The sequence below is a fragment of the Prinia subflava genome, chromosome 15, assembly GCF_021018805.1.
Source record: "Prinia subflava isolate CZ2003 ecotype Zambia chromosome 15, Cam_Psub_1.2, whole genome shotgun sequence".
NCBI lineage: Eukaryota > Metazoa > Chordata > Aves > Passeriformes > Cisticolidae > Prinia > Prinia subflava.
In genome coordinates this window covers 617,733-640,030 of record NC_086261.1, presented here as the reverse complement: position 1 = coordinate 640,030, position 22,298 = coordinate 617,733, and the positions used below count along the sequence as shown (strand labels likewise).

The following is a 22,298-nucleotide window of genomic DNA, read 5'->3' as shown; positions in this document are numbered from 1 at the left end:
CCCCCGGCCACGCCCCCGGGAGGCGGGGCCTGAGGGCAGCGCGGGAACGGGAGCGGGAACGGGAGCGGGATCGGGATAGGGATCGGGATCGGGAACGGGATCGGGATAGGGAACGGGATCGGGAACGGGAGCGGGAACGGGAGCGGGATCGGGATAGGGAATCGGGATCGGGAACGGGAACGGGATCGGGAACGGGATCGGGATCGGGAACGGGATCGGCACCCGGACCCGGGCACGGACCCGGACCGGCACTGGGACCGGCATCCCGCTGCCCCACCCGCAGTCCCGGCGCTGTCCCGGGCAGTGCCCGCCCGGCGCTATCGCGGGGCCGCAGCCGCGGGAGCCGCCCCGGCCCCGCCGCACGCACAGCCCGGAGCGCAGGGACCGGGGACCGACCCGGCACCGGCGGCACAGCCGGGCCCAGCTCCACACACGGGACTGCCCGCACCGGGACTGCCGGGGCACACGGGACACCGGGACTGCCCGCACCGGGACCTGCCCGTGCTCCGGGCTCGGGTTTCTCCACATCAGGGCGCGAGGTTCTCCTTCCCTCTGTGTCCAGAACATCGAACACAGAAAAGCTGGAATTGTTCACTTCACTGCCAGCTCCCAATTCCTGTGAGAACTCCGGTAAGTGGAAAAGGAGGCTAGATTTTGTCTGAAGATAATAAATTTAGGATGTGTCTTTCATATAACGAATTAATGATCTCTGTATACAGCTGTATAAATCACACATATGTGTCTAGGAAAAACGGGAAGGAAAAATAGAGACTTCCAAATTTGTCATCCTTTTCCTGTTGCTCTCCATTTACCAGACAGTATAAATAATAACAGAGCTCTACCAACTGATCAAACAATGTCACGAGTTACATCCTCATCAAATGTACAGTTTCACAGGCTCAGAGTGCCTTGGGGACAATCACAGAATTGCCAGGAACTGTGCAGTAATTTGGAATATGTTAATATTGGAATATGTAATTTGGAATTCTAAGGATTTACACAGAACATTTAAATTTTTCCTTGACAGTAAAACACAGGCCCGATTTTTTCCCTTCCATTTCAAGGCTGAAAACTGACAGGAGCAATGTCTTGACTTACAGAAAACAGAGGCTCAGTGAAGGACGGTATCAGCTAAAAATCATGAAAACAGAATCCAGAGCGTAAGTATTTAATTAAATTTTGTACTTCTGTAGACTAGAAACAATTGCAGAAGAAACAGAAATCCATCACAGGACTTCTCTCCCCATCATATTTTACAAGATTCAGCCCCATCAGTACAATGACATTTTTGAAAGTACCAGGAACTCCTCCTCCGCTCCTGCTGCTCCTCCGGCCCCGGGGCTCGATGCATTCCTGGGCACCGCTGCAGCCCCGGAGCTGCACTGCTGCCGGAGCAGTGCTGGGGAGAGGCGCGGTGCTGGGGAAGGGCTCTCGGTGCTGGGCAGAGATCTCGGTGCTGGGCAGAGCTCTCGGTGCTGGGCAGGGCTCTCGGTGCTGGGCAGGGCTCCCGGTGCCGGGCAGGGCTCTCGGTGCCGGGCAGGGCTCTCGGTGCTGAGCAGAGCTCTCGGTGCTGGGCAGGTCTCGGTGCTGGGCAGGGCTCTCGGTGCTGGGCAGAGCTCTCGGTGCCGGGCAGGGCTCTCGGTGCCGGGCAGGGCTCTCGGTGCTGGGCAGAGCTCTCGGTGCTGGGCAGGTCTCGGTGCTGGGCAGGGCTCTCGGTGCCGGGCAGGGCTCTCGGTGCCGGGCAGGGCTCTCGGTGCTGGGCAGGGCTCTCGGTGCCGGGCAGGGCTCTCGGTGCCGGGCAGGGCTCTCGGTGCTGGGCAGGGCTCTCAGTGCTGGGCAGGGCTCTCGGTGCTGGGCAGGGCTCTCGGTGCTGGGCAGGTCTCGGTGCTGGGCAGGGCTCTCGGCGCTGGGCAGGTCTCGGTGCTGAGCAGAGCTCTCGGTGCCGGGCAGGGCTCTCGGTGCTGGGCAGGGCTCTCGGTGCCGGGCAGGGCTCTGGGTGCTGAGCAGAGCTCTCGGTGCTGTGCAGGGCTCTCGGTGCCGGGCAGGGCTCTCAGTGCTGGGCAGGGCTCTCGGTGCCGGGCAGGGCTCTCGGTGCTGGGCAGGGCTCTCGGTGCCGGGCAGGGCTCTGGTCACCCATGGCACCCACTGAGGTTCAGCTCCACTTTCAGGGCTCCTCTCACTGTGACACCACTCGAGGTCTGGGAGATTCCCAGACCAGTCTGGGACATCCAGGCTTCCTGCCACATCCAAAAGCAACGAGAAATGGCAGGGAGTGAATCCAGGGTGGCGCAGCAGTGACACCGAGGCGAGGGCCATTCCAGGGAAAACCAAGGCCTGGGAGATGCTGCCAGAACAAGGGGCTCCAGCGTGGAACAGAATCCACGGGACACGGAGGTCACCACAACCCAGCAGAGACCACACAGGAAACCATTCCGTTTGGAAATAGGATGAGGTGCTTTCCATAAGGACACAGAACGGGAAGCAGTGATCCAGCTGCAGGGTGCCCTGCTCGGGGGGCACAACCACTCACACCTGGCTGAGCCCCCCTGGCACAGGGCTGGCCCTGGGGACACAACCGGGCCCAGACCTCGGCACAGGAACAGGGAACTCCCCCTCCAGGTGAACACGACAGAAATAAAACCTGTGGATGAAAACTCTGCTTCACACCAGAAAGGTTTGCAGGAGGCAGAACCACTCTGCAGAGTTCAGTGATAAACACCAGGCTTGCAGCACAGGAAAAGATGAATATTTAATATGTTTACTAAGCAATCTCTGTCAGCCCCGCTGCGCATCGATGCAGAACCACAGCCCCTCGTTTGGGCTTCCCCTGCAGATCTGACAGGCACAACACAGACACCGCTGGGAAGGGCAACGTGCCTTTGGTTTCCTCAGCTCTGGAAGCACTTTAGGAGTGGCTGGAGCCACAGAGGACTGGGTAAGGATGTTACAGAACAGGTGAACATCCCATCACAGCTGGAAAAGGCCCTGAGCTAAAGCTGGGCTGGCTCTGGCACATCCGTGAAGTTCCCAGCTCTGAGAGGTGGAGAAGCTGGGAGGAGTCCCCGTGAGGCAAAGCTTCACCACGGGGCTGAAACCCCCAGCCTGAGCCTCACCCCCTGAGGAACGAGTGAGACACAGCTGCAGGGCCAGGGCAGCTGCACACAGCTCCACACATCCACCTCTCCATCAGCTCCCAGGGGACACGGCTGCACCAAGCAGATGTAAAGTAATGTTCTGTACATTTTATTTCAATAAAGACATAAGACAAACAGCGTAAAGATGCCCAGATGCCCTAAAGATAAATACATTTAAAAGATTCTCATTAAAATGAATCTGTAGTATTTCTTTCCTGCAAGCAAAATACCTTTCTTTAAATACAAAAAAAATCAGTATTCTGAATTGCAAATGTTTTCACTTTTTTGCAGAAAATCTGCCATGATGATTTTGTTTTTAATGAATAAGGATTTTCCACAAAACAGGCTTGCTCTACATGCTAAGTTTTAACAGTTCAGTGACACCATGTGCTAGCTACATACACAACAGATAATATAGTAAGAAAACACTCAACCTGATGAAAAGTTAAAATCTTCATTAATACACTGGAAAAAGTTGACATAACTCATGCCTTTTAAAATCAAAAATACAAAAATTAAATGTTTTGCTAAAAAGATTTTCCTTATTTTAAGGACTCATTTGAAAATGAAGCTGCATGTAATTTGTACAATAAAATTGTACAAGTAAACAGGTAATATACATAAAAAATTAATTGACATACTTCTCAATTATCAGCTGTCCACCTTTAATTTCCAATACTGTACTTTCTTATCAAGCATACAAAATAGCAAACTTCTCTTTAGAAAAAGTGCCGTTCTGTGACATCTTTTACACAAAACCAGTCCGAGCCTGTGGCGTGGTAATGCAGTCGAGAGGCAGAGCTTCCTAACTCGCACCAATTCTCCCTTCCACAAATGCCTGCGGCCCCAGGGCTGCACAAACATCACCTCGTGCATCAGGAGCCACGGCCGGGGCTGTTCCCTCGGAAACCACTGCGATGGCAGAGGCTGAGCAGGAGCAGGAGTGTCAGGGAGCCCGGAGCCCTGCCCGGAGCCCTGCCCGGGGCAGCCTGGGCACACGGGCAGCAGGAGCAGCCCGGGCAGCAGCAGGAGCAGCCCGGGCAGCAGCAGGAGCAGCCCGGGCAGCAGCAGGAGCAGCCCGGGCAGCAGCAGGAGCAGCCTCCCCACACCTGCCAGGTGACCTCGTCCTGCCCCAGGGCACAGCAGAGGGTGAGGTATTCCTTGTCCATCGTGGTGCCACTGCCAGGTGTGCTCTGTGCAGAGGACGTGCCATCGCAATGGTTTGGGATACTCCGGGGATTAGTAACTCTTATCTTCGTCTTATCTAGCCAGTCTCTTGATTTTGGAAAAGGTTTTGACTACAGTAAAATATTACAGACAGAAAATATAAATGCAGGGTTGGGGTTGGTTGGGTTTTTTTTGTTTTTTTTCTTTCTAAATGAAACTTACGTGGGCTAAAACTAGAGAATATTTTTAAACAAATATACAGGATGCAGGCAGACAAAGCAGGGAAACGGCCAGCCAACTGTTTAATAAAAAACTAACAAAATTTGGCTATTTCCAGAAAAACTATGAAGCGCCTCAACTAAAAGGAATGCATAATGAAATTCTAATCTAATACAGGTCAAAAATGTAAAAAGGTTATAAACCTTAACAGGAAAAATAAAACAACTTTTACTGGCCATTCCTGTTGAAATGAGAATCTTAAAAGTAACAGAAAAGTGGCTACAAACCCACTTAGAGCACCGAACAGAGAGAAAATCCGAGTCCGTTTTCAATCTCTGTTGTATCATAAAATCCTGTGTTTCTACAGGTCAAACTGCTGGTGGCAGAAACAGAATTTTCTTTATAAACTGCAGATGTCCTGTACATAAAAAGTTTCCTTGGAGTCGCACTAGTTCTAAAGACTTTTCTGTTCTAGCCTCCCTACTGCGGGTACTGGATTGTACTGATGGCGGCAACCTCAGGTGTAGAAAGTCTCTTCCTGTAACCCTTGATCATTGTTGGGCACCAAAGATAAGAAAAGCAAGACGGGGTACAAAAATGCAAAATTTCAACAGTAATGGCAATGTTTTGTATCAGTCCAACAGGGTCCTGCATTTCCTCCCCTCGGCAGTGAGAGCAAAGGCTTTAATCGGGCGGTAGCAAATCATGCAAGCGAAATCTGTCTCTGATGTGAGGTCGGACGTCTTCGTTCTGCAGGGAAAGGGCAACGTTAGGAGATGCACACAGCCAGAACCCCCCTGCTGCAGGGCTCCCCAACACCCTCCTCGAGCCTAATAAACACAAACCACCCAACTGTGCCACAGGGCAGCGTTAGGAGATGCACACAGCCAGAACCCCCTGCTGCAGGGCTCCCCAACCCCTCCTGGAGCCCAACAAACACAAATCACCCAACTGTGGCACAGGGCAGCGTCAGGAGATGCACACAGCCAGGAACCCCTGCTGCAGGGCTCCCCAACACCCTCCTCAAGCCCAACAAACACAAATCATCCATTGTGGCACAGGGCAGCGTTAGGAGATGCACACAGCCAGAACCCCCCTGCTGCAGGGCTCCCCAACACCCTCCTCGAGCCTAATAAACACAAGCCACCCAACTGTGGCACAGGGCAGCGTTAGGAGATGCACACAGCCAGGAACCCCTGCTGCAGGGCTCCCCAACACCCTCCTGGAGCCCAACAAACACAAATCATCCATTGTGGCACAGGGCAGCGTCAGGAGATGCACACAGCCAGAACCCCACTGCAGCAGGGCTCCCCAGCCCCTCCTGGAGCCCAGCAAACACAAACCACCCACTGTGCCACTCCAGGGACTCACAGAAACAACTGCACGGCACCCACAACAGTCAGGAGTGATTTGTTGGCTTTTAGGAATAAAGACACCCAGCACAGCCAGCAATGAGCACTGTGGCACCAAAGGACTCCGAGACCCCAATGTCCTTCTGGCTGATGTCACATCCCCAGCCCTGCACTCATGGCACAGGCAGCAATGACAGGAGCCCTCTGCTGTGTGAGCAACCCCTGAGTTTTCCCCAGCCTCAGTGACTCACAAACCCTTGAAAGGATTAAAGGGACTCACTGACAGTTTTGGGAAAAGCCAAGAAAGCAAACACTTACCAGCTCTACGAGTTTCTCCAGAAATGGAATCAACTTTAGGAGTTCATTATCATTTTTATCCATGAACCAGCTTTCTATAGGAATTCCATTGGAAAGCTGAAGTTAAATTACAAAAAAAAATCATCAACACACAATGTATATTTAATTTGTCTACAAATATGACTTGTGAAATGGCATTTGGAGGGGAAATGTTTCCAAGTTAGAGATTCCTGAGCATTTCTCCCACAGTTTGGTTTGCAAACTTCAGTACTAAGCCCCAAACTTACATAAGAGGTGAAATCCAAGTGTGGGGTTTCCCTGTGCCCTGAGGAAGCTTTGCCCCTCACCTGGTAGGCAAAGGCTTGCGGTGAATTGTCGATGATGATGGTTTTGGAGAGGTCTCTGCCCAGGATGTTCAAATCCTTGATGTAATTCCCTTGCACACACACACAATGCTCACGGAAGAGTCGGTGCCTGTCATGAAAGGAAAATGTTCACTAATGAGCCCAAGGACAGCACCCACACTGCACCAGCAACACAGGGCTTGCCAAGCATTATCCATTTTTTCTCTTCTGATCTCCTGTTGGAGAACTGCGCCCTTTTCTGTTCTCTTTAGAGCATTTTCCTGGTAAAATGCCCAGTTCAGGTGATTCTGCACTACCCCCGTTCTGGGGTGGGTGTTTGTTTTTATTCAGGCTCTTCTTTCTGTCCCTTTTCACAGCCAGGCTGACGAAACCCCCCAGGGATCTGCCAAGCCCCAGGTGCTGCACAGAGCCAGTTTATTGGGATTTATCATCCCTTTACTCTGTCCCAGCCCTCACAGAACGGGGCCTCCCTGTGCCACCTCATGCCAGGACACACAGTGTCACAAGGAATGTTTCCTTTGCTGTTACACCTCTGCTGGAAATTAACCTATTTCAGTTATTACATCCCAAAGAAAAAAGCCTCAGGGCCAAAACATCCCATCAACTCCTTCCCTGCCCATTAGCCTGCTCCTGTGCAATTTATGAGAGAAGAAATGGATGGACTGACTAAAAGGACTCTGACTGAAAAAGCAGCAGGAATAAACTCCCATTTCATGGTATCCACAGAACCAGAAATTGTAAAGTAGGCAGGTTTGGGGTGGCCCAGCCCCGCTGCAGAGCAGCCCCTCCAGGCTGCTCTATGTTCAAATGGAGTGCTCAGAGGCTGCACACAGTGTGCCTAATTCCAGGCAGGAGCTGAGCTCCCAACGTTGCCATGGAGGGAAATGAGCTGCCACATTTATATTTAGAGAGTGAGTCACACGTGTGGGGCCTGACAGGCACCTGGGGCTGGTGGCAGAGCTGGGGCAGAGCCTGCCCAGCCACACCAGCCCCAGGAAAGGCACGGGAGCTTCTCTGCAGGCTCCAGAAAGGCATGGGTGCTCCTCTGCAGGCTCCAGAGAGGCAGCTCAGGAGCTCCTCTGCAGGCTCCAGAAAGGCTCAGGAGCTTCTCTGCCTGCTCCAGAAAGGCACGGGAGCTTCTCTGCAGGCTGCAGAGAGGCAGCAAGGGAGCTTCTCTGCAGGCAGCACAGGAGCTTCTCTGCAGGCTCCAGAGAGGCAGCTCAGGAGCTCCTCTGCAGGCTCCAGAAAGGCTCAGGAGCTTCTCTGCAGGCTCCAGAAAGGCACGGGAGCTTCTCTGCAGGCTCCAGAAAGGAAGCTCAGGAGCTTCTCTGCAGGCAGCACAGGAGCTTCTCTGCAGGCTGCAGAGAGGCAGCTCAGGAGCTTCTCTGCAGGCTCCAGAGAGGCAGCTCAGGAGTTTCTCTGCAGGCAGCACAGGAGCTTCTCTGCAGGCAGCACAGGAGCTCCTCTGCAGGCTGCAGCCCTGCCTGGCTGCCCGTGCCAAGGGCTCCTCCTGCCCCACGGGAGCAGAGCCCTGCACTGGGCTCAGGTGTGACACAGGGACAGCCCCACACTCTGCCCTGCAGTGCCAGTGCCCTCTGGGCACCATGCCCGGGTGCCACACAGCTCTGGCACCACCAGGGAGGGGAAGCCCCTGGGCAGAAATCAGTGTGGTCCAGCACTGCCAGGTACAGCCCCTCAGAACCTCATCCCTGGAATTTCCTTCTGCCTCAAGGAACTGGAAAAGCCAAACACTCCCCAACAAAGCTCAGCACTGAGAAATGAAAAGCCAATCCAGCTCTAACACAAAACCAACACAAATGGTTTTGTGATTGAATGAGAATGAAAAGCATGCTGATTGTTAAAGCCACACAAATCACAATTTATAATAAATAACTCAGGTTTGAATAGTTTAAAAGTAATCAGGTACTCATTTCATTTCCTCTATTTGCAGTGTGTATTCCAAAGCACATTTTTGATCCCCAAGGGGTCATTTCCCATGAGCCAACCCAACAGAGCTGCGCAGGGCCAGGTTTTGGCCTGGGGTATTTTATCACAAGGCACCAATTCCATCACTCCAGTCCATTTTTCTCCCTCCCCTGGCCCAGGCAAAGCCCAGGGAATCAGGCACTGCAGCAAGGAGCACGTCCCACCCCCTGCCAGGCACGGGGCTGGGTTTGCCCAGGACACTGCTCTGCTTTTACCTGACCAGCTGCTTCTTGGGGTCCAGGATGTTCAGTAACTTGTCTGCATACACCTTCTTAGAGGCAGTGAACAGAATGATCTGGGGATTGGAGGGGACAAAGTCACACTGGGGGTGCAGGCAAGCGGACACAACTTAAAGCAGGAGTTAGAGGTGGAGTGTGGCAGTTTTACCTCGTAGATCTGAGACATCCGCTCCAGGAACTCGCGGAAGAACGGCCGTAGCCGGACGTACACCTGCAGCAAGAGGGGCTTCAGCACTCAGGCAGCCCAGCCTCCCCCAAAACACAGCACCTAAACACACAGCACCAGAACACACAGCACCAAAACACACAGCCCAGAGCACCAAAACACACAGCACCAAAACACACAGCACCAAAACACACAGCACCAAAACACACAGCCCAGAGCACCAAAACACACAGCACCAAAACACACAGCACCAAAACACACAGCCCAGAGCACCAAAACACACAGCACCAAAACACACAGCACCAAAACACACAGCCCAGAGCACCAAAACACACAGCACCAAAACACACAGCACCAAAACACACAGAACAGCAGCCCCTGTACAACAGCACCAAGGACAACAGCAGCCCTGCAGCTCTGTACAACAACACCCAGCAGCTCCTGTACAACAACACCCAGCAGCTCCTGTACAACAACAGCCCTGCAGCCCCTGTACAACAGCACCAGGGACAACAGCAGCCCTGCAGCTCCCAGCCTGGCAGCTCAGAGGGGGACTAACACAGTAACATCAGCCTTAGCACACCCACTGGAAAACTGGTTGGGATTAGGAAAAAAATAATAAAATACAGAAATTGGACAATCTCTAAATTAAAAATGAAGCTGGTTGCTCTGACTTAACACCCTGACTCGGCTCTCACCAGCAGGGCAGCACCACTTCAAGCCCTGGACACAAGAACTAAATTCTCTTCTTAACAACCACCACCAATTACCTGAGCCTGGGGGTGTCAGAAGTGATTTAAAAAAGGCTTCAGTTGTTTCTACACTTCACAAACTCAACCACCACCAGCACAGAACTGCCCACACAGAGAAACCATTCCCTGGCAGGAATTGTGAAGGAGGGTCCTGCTCCTCTGGGCAGGAGGGTTGTGCCTCTCTCTGACTCCAGTACAGGATTTGGGCTCAGGGGGAGGAGCTGCCAAGGGGAACAGTTTAAGTGAACACAAAATCTCCTGCCAGATCTGGCACCTGCAGTTTATCACCAGACAGGTGTAAAATGCCAGGCTGCTGCTTCTCTCCCTTCAAACAGGCTGAGCAATCACACACAGCAAGGATCCCACAAAACAAAATTAAAAAGTTGGTGCTTTTCTACTTACCTGGTAAATGACATCTTGAAAAAGAACTGGAAAAGTGAGTGCAGCATCTTCTAATTCATTTAGACTACAGTGCACTAATGTTTCATCCTACAGAAAGAGTTATATAAAAGAAACAGTGTGAAAAAACAGTGTTGAAAAGGAAGAAGCTTTCTGCATTTTATGCTCATTTTAAAGCAGGTTTATTTGGAATGGAAAATGTACTTTTGTGCAAGTGCTGTCAAGATTGAAGAAGATTCTTAGGATGAATTAAACATTTCATTATTCTTGTAATTTTTTAAAATTTTCACTAAACTGTGTGCTGGGGGTGTAGTTATAAGGAGATATTTTATTTTGTAGGCTCCTCTCTCATTCAGTTCCAGCCTGTATCTTTCAGTGTGAATAATCCACCCATTCCTACGATCACAGGGATGGCCCAGCTGATGCTGCTCAAAAAATCACACCACCATAAACAGGGCCTGAAACAACTTTCAAAACAGAGACACTGAAACTAATCATCATAAAGACAAATATATTTTATAGAAGTATTTCAAAAAGTGGATTTGTGCCTTTTAAGAATGTTCTAGAAAACAGAAGTTTAATTTTTCATCAATCTTGCTGAAAGACACTTGTAACTGAATTTTCCTATTTATTCCATCTCATTTTCCCCACACTGGATTCAGGGAAGTTTTAGGGGACAGGTAACTGTTTGAGATGTTAAAACTATCATGCTTTTTTTTAAGCAGGATGTAAGTATTTGACAAATACAGCCCACATTCTATTCCTACCACAATTAATTCTCTTTCAATTATTTTTAACTAAAATTATGCAACATTCAACAGTCTTAGTTTAAAGCAAGTGTAACTGATTTCCACAACAGGCAAAATAAGGGAAATGCTCCATCTCCCTGCTTTGGTTGGTGTTTATAAAGATATTTACCAAGTCTAGAACTAATGAGAACTCTGGTGTGCTTCTGGTTTTCAGTGGGAGAGCTGGCTTCCTGTTCAGCTGCTCTTCTGTTAGTGGGGGGACATGTTTGATGAAATAGTATCTGAAAAGAATACGGATTTTGCTGTAAAAATCTACATTATTGAACTGCAATGCTGTAGCCCAACTTAATATTTGTAATAGTCAAGGCACAAGAAGTATTTTAAATTGAAATAAACCCCACGTGAGCATACACTTTTTTTTTTAAACTAAGAGCTTCTGGAGTTTGTTACCATAACATGAAAATGATCCAATTTAAATAGAAGTATCTTAATTCACCACCCCAAATGATTCATTTACTATTTCCAGTAGGAACACTGGCACTTACGGATCAAAGACTTCCCAGTCCTCTTCATAGGTGGCTTCTGCATGAGCTGATGAGTAGCCACTGTCTGGAGATACTGGTGCTGAAATTCAACCAAAATGACCAAAACAAAAAATAAAACAAAAAACCACAAGAGCTGGTCTTATTAGAGCAGTTCTGTGAGGTGCCAGTTTGCACGTGAGGCACGAGGCAGGACAGCAGTGCCAAGCTCTGCCTGCCCCCCTGTCCTGCAGGGCTCCCCTGGCTGAGCCAGTGCAGCCCCTCTGCTCAGGGGTCACATCCCCCCTGCTCATCTGCCAGAGCTGGAGCTCTGCGGAGGCTCTGCTCAAGGATTTGATGCTGCCCATGCACACAGGAGCTGAATTTTGTGGCTACAGGTTTTGTCCAAAAAGAAGCTGTTGTCTTCTGAAGGAAATATGGAAAATGAATGGAGGATCTGCATGTTTCTCATTTACCATTGGCTCTAATACAAGACACCAAAACGTAGCCAATTTCTATTTAGAGATCAGCAAGTCCAGAGTGTGCAAGTTCAGTGTTACTAACAATTCCCTTCCTCTGGAATCTCTGCTTCCATGCAAGAAGTGCTGAGGCCACCTGAGTTACACCAGGTACAGGTAAATCCTGCCAAAACTGTGTCTTTGGTGCGTAAACCAGATTTGTCCACCAACCATAAAAATCAGTATTAACACTGTTTGTATGTCCCAAGGGAAAGTGAGAGTCCCTGCCAGGGTGCTGGAGTCCCCGGGATCAGCCCTTCCCTGTCCCCTGTGGCACAGGTATTGTCCCCTGTCCCCTACCGAAGGGAGGTGGGACAGGAGCCCCTGCCAGGGTGCTGCAGTCCCCAGGATCAGCCCTTCCCTGTCCCCCGTGGCACAGGCCTGTCCCCTGTCCCCTGCCCCAGGGGTGCTGCAGTCCCCAGGATCACCCGTCCCTGTCCCCTGCCCCAGGGGTGCTGCAGTCCCCAGGATCACCCATCCCTGTCCCCTGTCCCCTGCCCCAGGGGTGCTGCAGTCCCCGGGATCACCTGTCCCTGTCCCTGTCCCCTGTCCCCTGTCCCCTTTCCCAGGGGTGCTGCAGCCCCAGGATCACCCATCCCTGCCCCTCATGGCACAGGCCTGTCCCCTGTCCCCTGCCCCAGGGGTGCTGCAGCCCCCAGGATCACCCATCCCTGTCCCCTGTCCCCTGCCCCAGGGGTGCTGCAGTCCCCGGGATCACCTGTCCCTGTCCCCTGTCCCAGGGGTGCTGCAGCCCCAGGATCACCCGTCCCTGTCCCCTGTCCCCTGTCCCCTGCCCCAGGGGTGCTGCAGTCCCCGGGATCAGCCCTTCCCTGTCCCCCGTGGCACAGGCCTGTCCCCAGGGTGCTGCAGCCCCCGGCTCACCCGGTCCCTTACCCGTGAGCGGGGGCAGGTCGCGGTCCCCCGGCTCCTCGGGGTCCCCCAGGCCGTTGTTGACGGCGCGGGCCTGGCCGGGCTGGCCGGGGAAGGCGGCGCCGTTGGCGGACGTAGCCGTGCTCGTGGTGATCTCGTCCACCTGCTCCATGTCCAGCTGCTTCACGATCTCCTCGGCCTCCACGGCCTGGCCCGGCGAGTCGGAGCCCGACGTTCCTGGGGACATTTCCCACAACCTCACCCTGGGGCTGGGCCCTGTCCCCTGCTCACACCCCTTATCCACCACACAGTGCACAGGACAGCTAAAGACACCTGCACTGACTCGAGCCACGAAAGCAAGAACAAAACCAAGACCATGACAACGACTTTAAACCGTGTTTGGGACAAGCAATGCAATCCCTTTTTTTCCCTTCTCATTTTTTTTTACTGGAAGATGCACCACTAAATACACTTACAAAAGAAATGTTCTAACACCTGTAAGCCTCTTTCCTTAACCATCAACACATCCAAGAATTAAGGAGCTTTTCTGCCTGGCAGCAGTAGCTCTTGGTTTGTAAACCAGAATGAAAAGTGTACTGTCATTCAAAGCAGCTATTTCGTACAAAAATCTGTCACTCTCAACTTTAAGACTATTGGCTTTTTGAGTAATACTCACCATTTTTATTTGCTGGTGAAAAAAAATTGAAAACAGGAGAAAATATGGTTCCCAGTAACGTTGTTCGTGGGGGACTGCCTGTGGTAGGATTATCTTCCAATTTTCCATTTTGCTTTACGTGTTGGTTTGTCATCTCATAACTTCCAGCTTCTGGAAGAGAAAAAATATGAGTTTAAACAGCAGCCAGCTGGGCTTCAGCTGCCTCTGTCCCTTTAGGTCAGCATTTGCACTCCAGGGCTGTAATCCTGTTCATGGCTCAGCTGGGTCCATGGGAGTCAGGAACTTTGTCCCTGCATAAACACAAAATGTCCATTCTCAACAGCCTCTGAAGCTTCTCCCCGAGGAGGCAGCAGCCTGGCTCTCAGCAGCAGCAGAGGTGGAAACCCCGGCAGGTTTGGTGGAGGAGCTGCCAGTGCCAGGACTCCACTAGAGGGAGGCACCAGAAAGGGTCAGGACTCCCTGGCTGAGGCTCCAGAGCCATCGCTGGTTCCTCTCCACACACACAGAGGCACAAACACAACTCTGAGGGACAGAACTGCCACACATAACACAGGACAGGACTGAATGAACCCCACACTGCAGATCTGACGTGACAAGGGTGATCTCTCAGTGGCAGGACAGGTATGTGCATCCCACAGCTCCAATCCCCATCTCACAATTCTGACAGAAACCTGTCTATGAGCACATGGAAAGCACATGAAAGTGCTTTCAGCATCCCAGGACACCTGCTCACTTCCACAAACATTGAGAATTGGGAGGTCATGCTTCCCTCTTGTGAGAAAACGGGAGGTGAGCTAAATCAAATTATTGTGGGACTTTTAGAATAATAATTAAAACCAACAAAAGTTAAATCAGTTCCAAAGCAGCTGCTGCTGATCCAGACTGTTCTCACAGAGACACAGTGGCTGTGTCTGGGGGTGCTGGAAGTGCTGCTCACACCCCTGAAATCCTGATTTGCTCCGTTCTCACTGGAGTGAGCCAGGAGCCCCCGGGAGCTGCCCCAGAGCAGGGGGCCGTGGGTGGGAGCCCGGCTGGGGCAGAGGGGCTGCCCTGCCCCGCAGTGCCCCGGGCACTCACACACCTCCGTTGAGCTGACTTTTCCGCCGCACCCGCGAGAGCTGCTTGTGCGGCTTCTCGCCCGTCTGCGGCGTGGACGTGATCAAGTTGTTATCGATGTCCCGCTCGATCCGACTCCTCTTGGTGGGGTTTTCTCTTTCTTCCTTAAAACAGAAAAGAGGGAAAAAAGAAACGCACTGAGCCTGTTTCTCCATGGAACAGAGCAGGGAATGGTATCTGCTGGAGAAAGTTCACCAAGGATCCCTTCGCTGCTTCCAGATGCAGAATGTGCAACAAGTGTCTGGCCAGCTGGGATTTCACATGAGCTGAAACTAATCCAAAGCATGGGAATGAAAACTGTACATGGAGCTGCTCTAGTAAAAAATTGTCTTTACAGCCAACCTATAAATGTTCCAGTGCTGCAGAGGCTGGAAATGCAGAATCAAAACAAATAAAATTACCTGAAACTTGATTTCTCTGCCTGTTAAATACACAGGAACTGCCCCAAAATACCCAGTGTGATAATTTGCCACAGGGCAAAACGGAGCTGTGAAAAATCCAGGGATTCTCCTTACCTGGGAATGAGTGACTGCAGCTCTCATGGGACTGAGACAGAACCAAACAGTTTTGCACATCCTCTGTGCATGGCACAATTTTGCACGATCTGTGTACCACACGATTAATTCTTAACAGAACTGGTTTTCAACCAATTTGAAGTGATTATGACCCGCCCGAAAGCAAAGCAGGGGCCTGCAGCTGGCATACCTTGGGTGTGCTTCCTTTAATGAACTTTTTGATCGAAGACAAGAGGCCTGTCTCATTTTTGGGTGGTTTTCCCCCGCCGCCAGGTAAGGGCTCCTCCACCTCCGAGTGTTTCCGCTTGGCCCGCAGCGCCCGCTGCGTGTGGAGCTGGTTGGACTGCTGGGAGGCCTTCCGTGTCCTCAGCCTCATCTTCATGGGTACCACATGGAAAGCTACAAAGGGAAAAACAGGAACCCTTCACTGAGGGTGAATGACAGAAGCTGCAGCTCCTGAACCCCAGGGATTACATCAGGAATTCTGGGGTGCCCCCGGCTCACTCACACACGGAGCAGCGATTGCAGCGAGAGCACCACACTGCCGAGGGGCAAACACAGGGGATCTGGCTGTGGGTACAGCACCCAGCACACCAGTGAGCCTGCCAGGACCCCAGGGAGGCTGCCAGGACCCCAGGGAGGCTGCCAGGACCCCAGGGAGGCTGCCAGGACCCCAGGGAGGCTGCCAGGACCCCAGGGAGCCTGCCAGGACCCCAGGGAGCCTGGCCAAAGCGGGGCAGGGAGGAAAAGCTCAGGACAGCAGAGCTGCCGAGGGTGGGAAGCACCGCTCCGGTCACCGAGTCTGACTGTCAACAATCCCACCTGGAGGGTGTCACCCCCCGGCTGGAAGGACTGACTGGAGGGTGCCTGCTGTCTCCAGCCCCAAATGACTGGACTCTGTGACCCAGCAAGGTCTTTCCTCTCTCTGTTCCCCAAATATTTCACTGCAAGTCTCCACATTAAACTTGGGATGAGGCATAGATCGAAATTCCTGCCCAGTGCTCACAGAGGAACCACGAGCCTGTGCACTCAGAGTGGGTGAGGACAGAGCAGCTCTGCAAACATCCCAAAGTGAGCTTTAACACAGCAGAGTTTGGGGATCACATCAGACCTTGGAACTCTCAGGCAAGGGCAGTGTTTGTTACAGCAGAGCAAAAGGCCATTCCAGGGAATGCAGCCCGTGTATCTCCAAGAGGGCTGCTGGCACTGTCACACCTGAGCCTCAGTGTCACTGCTCTCTGCACTGGGGACATGCCCTCTGCAGCTGCCTGGGGCTGGGCTGGTTTGAAGGGGACTCCTCGTGCTTAAAATCATTCTTATGATGGATCAGGAGCAGAAAAATGAAGTAGTAAGAAATACATCTGAGGTATTTCTCATCTGAGACACAGGAATACTGGAAGGAAAGTAATTTGCCTTTCCTAGCTGAAACCATGACAAAACCCAGGTTTTTAAAGAAAACTGTATGCTTATCACGACAGGAATCAGTGCCTGCCTTTCTGAGTCCATTTAGTGTAGATCTGATTGCTACACAGACAGAATAAATATAGCATTTAACATGTAAGTTGCCTTTCTGGAGTCCATTTAGTGTGGATCTGATTGCTGCAGAGACAGAATAAACAATCTGCAACATTTACCATATAAGTAATGTCACAACAGGTATGTTGTTTAGGAAAAGGCAATGATGGCACTGGGATGAGTCACAGACAGGGAAATACTGATAATATTTTTGAAAACCAGTCCCAAACCTGTTACACAGCCGTGTTTGTTCCCAGGTAAACCTCAATCTCACACAAAGGTGTTGTAGCTAACGAGGAATGACCAAGTACAGTGCTGTCAGAATTAGCAAGGAAAGCACTCCGTGGGTATTGCCAAGGGGGAACACGATGTTACACAGAATTAGCACATGGAATATTCACTGTAAGTGCCAGCAAACACGGGGGCACTCCCCACGGGTGTGTGCTCAGCATTTCCACCAGTGGCAAATACAGCACCAGTGGCAGCTCAGTCCAGCTGTGCCCAGCACTGCCTGCTCACCCCCGGCCCCCGCGGCCACATCCACAGGGCTGCTGGATCTCTCCAGCAAGAGGCTCTCCACCACTGCCCTGGGCACTGTGCCACGGCTGGACAGCCCTTGCCATGATGGAATTTTCCCAAATATCCCCCCTGCCCCTCCCCTGGCCCAGCCTGGGGCTGTTCCCTCTCCTCCTGTCCCTGTTCCCTGGGAGCAGAGCCCGACCCCCCGGCTGTCCCCTCCTGTCAGGGACTTGAGCAGAGCCACAAGGTCCCCCTGAGCCTCCTTTTCTCCAGGCTGAGCCCCATCCCAGCTCCCTCAGGTGCTCCTCGCTGGATTTATGTTTCAGATCCTTCCCCAGCTCTGTTGCCCTTGTCTGGACACACTCCAACACCTCAGTCCTTGCTCCTGCTCCTCCACATTTCCTTCCCACACTCACTCCAGATCTTGTCTCCTCCTTGGAGACCTGAGCAGCTCAGTGAGCTAACAGGGAAAATCCCCTCATTTCAAACCTTCAGATCAGTTTATAAGGGGAACCAGCGGGCACCTGAGCCATGCCACAGCGTCAGTGAGCGACACAGCTGGGCCCCACACAGCCCTGGAGATGCTGGATTGTGGGCAGCAGCACAGGACAGAGGGCCAGGAGGGCAGGAGGGCAGCAGGAGCCCGGGAAGCTCCGAGCCAGGGCACAGGGCACTCACCTGTGAGCCCCACAGGTCTGTGCAGGGCACAGGGCACTCACCTGTGAGCCCCACAGGTCTGTGCAGGGCACAGGGCACTCACCTGGAGGTTCTGTGCCAGGCACTCACCTGTGAGCCCCACAGGTCTGTGCAGGGCACAGGGCACTCACCTGTGAGCCCCACAGGTCTGTGCAGGGCACTCACCTGGAGGTTCTGTGCCAGGCACTCACCTGTGAGCCCCACAGGTCTGTGCAGGGCACAGGGCACTCACCTGTGAGCCCCACAGGTCTGTGCAGGGCACAGGGCACTCCCTGTGTGAGCCTCACAGGTCTGTGTAGGGCACAGGGCACTCACCTGTGAGCCCCACAGGTCTGTGCAGGGCACTCACCTGGAGGTTCTGTGCAGGGCACTCCCATGTGAGCCCCGGGCTCAGGAGGAGCTGCAGGCCCTGCAGCCGGGCTGGCAGCGTGTGTGGGGCTGGGCACAGCCCGGAGCTGGCACAGCCAGGTGGGCTCTGTGACCCTGCCAGCCGCCAGTGATGTCACAGCCCCGCTGGGCTCGACAGGAGCACTGTGCCCACTGTCCCCAGGTGCCACACACACGGCTGTCAACCCCCCCAGGGATGGGGACTGCACCTCCAGCCTGGGCAGCTGGGCCAGGCCTGGAGAACCCCCAGGGAAGAAATTTTCCTTAATGTCCACCCTGAGCCTCCTGGCCCAGTCTGAGGTCATTCCCTCTCCTCCTATCCCTGTTCCCTGGGAGCACAGCCCAACCCCTCACACTGGTGAAATTCCAATGTGGGAATGGAAATATTACTTCAAATTTGCTAGAGTATAAGTTGCCTGATTTTTCTAGAAGTGAAACAAATATCAGTCAGGCAAAAGATGAACCAATTTAATATTTGTCCATGGTGAGTACATATTTATCCAGCAGGGAAACGCTCAGCTCCACTGTGCAGCCCTGCCAGGGGCTGCTTTGGCTCCCTGCACATCCCGGGTATCAAGCCTGGGGTTATAAATATCTCTAATGGACTTAGCAACAGGTACCTACAATCCTCTCAGAGACAGGAGTTTGCTCTGCTAGCACTGGATCCAGTTGGCACGGGAGCTTTTATTGAATTACAGCCGTGGTTCTTTCCTGAACCAGGCTACAAAACTTAACACAGTCAAAATAATCAAGTCAGAACAAGCAGGAGAATTTCCTTCCTCAGACCTGCAGGATTTGGCTTTCCCCAGCACGTGCCATCCCTGACGGGCCCGGCAGCACGGCTGGGTGGGCAAGGACCCGAGCCCGGGCTGGCAGTGCCACCTGCACTGTGCCACCGGCTCAGGGAAATCAACTCCCAACCCTGCTCTCTTCAGGCACTTCTACACTTGAGATAAACCCAGAAAGAGTGGGGGAAAAAAGGAAAAACCTTGTTCTTCAAGAGAGAACACAGCAAAGAACAACTAAAAGGAACATCCACTCAATAATTTGTGGGACAGGAAAATAAAATGTAGGAGCTCTTAAAAAGCAGCAGCTGAAGGAGCTATGGCTGCAATAAATTCCATTTTCCTGAGTTCACACACACCAAGTGTCAGGCTCCCCACCTTGAGAATCCTGTTGTTATTCCATGGCACAGGTACACTGCACTTACAGGAAAGAAATTCCTGTGAATGACTCATATTTCAAACTGAGAGCACACCTCCACGGAATCTGCACTTGGGGATGGTTTATTTCCCACCACACATGACACTGCTGTTTTCTCTACTTTCCCCCAAACTATTTAAAGGAAAATTAGGTGAGGCACATCTAATTACAGGGTTTAGGCCTTTCTGATACAGGAAAAGGTTGAAGATGGTAAAAGAACAATGGGGAAGAACAATAGGAAGAGATAAGTGACAAGAAAATTCAAAACTACAGTGTTGAACAATTTCTCCATTCAGTTTGGCACTCAGGAATAAGAGTGAGCTGCCACCACAGAAATCAATCTATCCCAAGCCTCCACACCACAGCAGCTCCAGAGGATTCACACAACTCGAACATGTCCAGAGGGTGACTTTGGTGACAGCAACACAGGAGGTGCAAAACTTCTGTTCATTTATCTGGGGTTTTTCTTGAAACATTTTTTATGCAAAGCCCAGAAAGTAAATGATTTCTTAACATTTTTTTAGATTTTGAAAAGAGCATCAGCGCATGGTGTGAACAGAGAAGGAGATGTGACCAGCTGCACAAAGCTGTGACCTGTCCCAGCGCTGTGTCCCCAGGGCTGTGTCCCCATGGCTGTGTCCCCAGGGCTGTGTCCCCAGAGCTGTGTCCCCCCAGAGCTGTGACCTGTCCCAGGGCTGTGTCCCCAGGGCTGTGTTCCCAGCGCTGTGTCCCCAGCGCTGTGACGTGTCCCAGGGCTGTGTCCCCAGCTCCCGCCCCGTCCCCGCTGTCCCCAGCAGGCACAGCCCGTGCTGGTGTGCAGACCCCAGTGCCCCCGGGCAGGACAGGCTGCCAGGGCTGCGGGGACAGGGCACACTCCTGGTGTGTCCCCAGAGCTGTGACCTGTCCCAGGGCTGTGTCCCCAGCGCTGTGTCCCCAGGGCTGTGTCCCCAGAGCTGTGACCTGTCCCAGGGCTGTGTCCCCAGCACTGTGTCCCCAGGGCTGTGTCCCCAGGGTTCCTGTCCCAGGGCTGTGTCCCCAGGGCTCCTGCCCCATCCCCACAGCAGGCACAGTGCTGATGTGCAGACCCCGGTGCCCCCAGGCAGGACAGGCTGCCAGGGCTGCGGGGACAGGGCACACTCCTGGTGTGTCCCCAGGGCCCAGGGCACGGACTGGCACGGAAAGCCTCCACCCAGACAGCCCCAAAGCACTCCCCACACCTCAAGGAAACACTCTGTTAGTTCAAGATGTTGAGACTCTTCCCCTCCAATGACTCTTGGCCTTTTTAAACCAACTTATTTTCCTTCCCTAGAAAATTACAGCCATTTCATGTCACTCCAGCAGATGTATTTCATATTTTCCAATGTACTGCACTACTTGTCACTCTTCTCCAATCTTCAGGTGTGTTTTTCTGCCACTGCAGAACTGAGAGAGCTATAAACCAGGAAACCCTGACTCAAAGGAGTCTGGAAGTGATGCTAGTCTGGGGTAGGTGAAAGCAAAATAAAAAGGCATTGATTTATTAAAACAGCAAATCACCCAATATGTACAATTCAGATGTTGGTGCTGGGTTATGAAATCTGGATAAATGTATAAAGCAACTACAAAAGTTCCATTAAAACAACAGTAAGGAATTACAACTATCAGAGGCACCTCTAAATTCTCCCTGTTTCATGGAAAGCCCATTTTCTGCTCCTCCCCACCTTCCAGGGCACTAAATCATCTCCATCTGAAACAAAATCCTGCTTGAAATCCTTGGTCTTCAGTGGCCCTGTTCGAACCCTGATCCCTCAGGATATCTACCTTGTGCTGTCTTCCACTGTCCCAAAGTCTGAGTATCTCCCCTAAAACAAACACACCCTTAGAAGGATTTTGCCAGAAAAGGATGACAGCTTTTTACAATTGGCCTCAACAGAAAATAATCTTTTGTTCCTTTCTTTTTCTGCTCTAGCCATCATTTCTATTTTGCCATTGCTTTGCTAGCGAGGCTTTGTTTTGATTATACCAAATGCATTTGGAACTGAAAGTTTATTCCCTCCCAGCCAAGATATTTTTCTCTCTGCACTGAGGGTACACGCTGGTGATGAATTCAGGCTTTCCAGTTTGTGTCACACTAAGCAAGGAGGGATCTTGGAGAACTGGGGTAACCACAGGATAGGATCCCTCAGAGCAGAACCCCAAACCCTGTGCAGAAAGAAGATTCCTCACAGCCTCTGGGGCTGCCAGGATGGCAACTTCACACGAGCCACCCTCAGATCCTGCGGGGCTCCCGAGAGCTGCGAGGTTGGGAAGGAAAGTTTGCAGTGCTGGAGTTTCAGACGAGCAGGAACAGATTCCACAGAAGCAGCACTGCCCCTGCCGGGATTCTGGGAGGGCCCAGCTGTCCCCAGGCTCTCTGGACATTTAATCCACACTGCCAGGCACACAGGAGCCTATTTATGGTAGTCAGGCCCCTCTGCCACCAGCCCAGGCACAGACAGGTTGCAAACACTTCCTGAGCAAACCTTCCAGGATGTTGTCTGGCTACAGAACAATCCTGAGGAGGTACTCTTCTAATTGTTCAGCTCAACCATATTAGTTATCTTTTTATTTAAAAAATAACAAGCAGATTAACAAGCCCAAGTAAGTCTGTGTTGGACTGTGGAAGGCACGGAGTAACTCCTGTGTTGCTGAGGAGAATCCAGGAATTTCTGCAGGGTCTGCACAGCAACAGAGCTGCCTCTTGCTTAACTTCAGCAAAGCTAATCCTGCTGCACTTCACCTGAATCCTCCCGGGGACCACGGGCACAATCACGGATCCCACAGGACCTTGTCAGGTTGCTATCTTTTAAAGGGATAGATAAGGGTTCCTCTGGCCTTAAAAATAGCAGACTATTTTTATTGCAGGATAAAGGCTCTTTAAATGATGATTGTCACTGCCCTGGCAAACACTTTCCTTGG

At 52.0% G+C, this 22,298-nt stretch overlaps 1 protein-coding gene across 1 annotated transcript in view; it reads right to left on the bottom strand.

Moving 5' to 3' along the window:
- Positions 1-3,222: 3,222 nt before the first annotated feature.
- The window catches only part of CTDSPL2 (CTD small phosphatase like 2), a 30,225-nt gene continuing 11,149 nt past the window's right edge, over positions 3,223-22,298 (bottom strand). Inside the window, exons 2-13 of the mRNA XM_063412450.1 lie at positions 15,232-15,440; positions 14,492-14,630; positions 13,411-13,560; positions 12,759-12,971; positions 11,371-11,449; positions 10,995-11,106; positions 10,080-10,166; positions 8,908-8,970; positions 8,736-8,815; positions 6,517-6,643; positions 6,191-6,286; positions 3,223-5,270 (exon numbers count right to left, since the gene is read on the bottom strand). Of these exons, the coding sequence (XP_063268520.1) occupies positions 5,205-5,270; positions 6,191-6,286; positions 6,517-6,643; positions 8,736-8,815; positions 8,908-8,970; positions 10,080-10,166; positions 10,995-11,106; positions 11,371-11,449; positions 12,759-12,971; positions 13,411-13,560; positions 14,492-14,630; positions 15,232-15,423 (1,404 nt within the window). The 5' untranslated portion in view covers positions 15,424-15,440 and the 3' untranslated portion in view covers positions 3,223-5,204. The remainder of the gene's footprint in view (positions 5,271-6,190; positions 6,287-6,516; positions 6,644-8,735; positions 8,816-8,907; positions 8,971-10,079; positions 10,167-10,994; positions 11,107-11,370; positions 11,450-12,758; positions 12,972-13,410; positions 13,561-14,491; positions 14,631-15,231; positions 15,441-22,298) is intronic.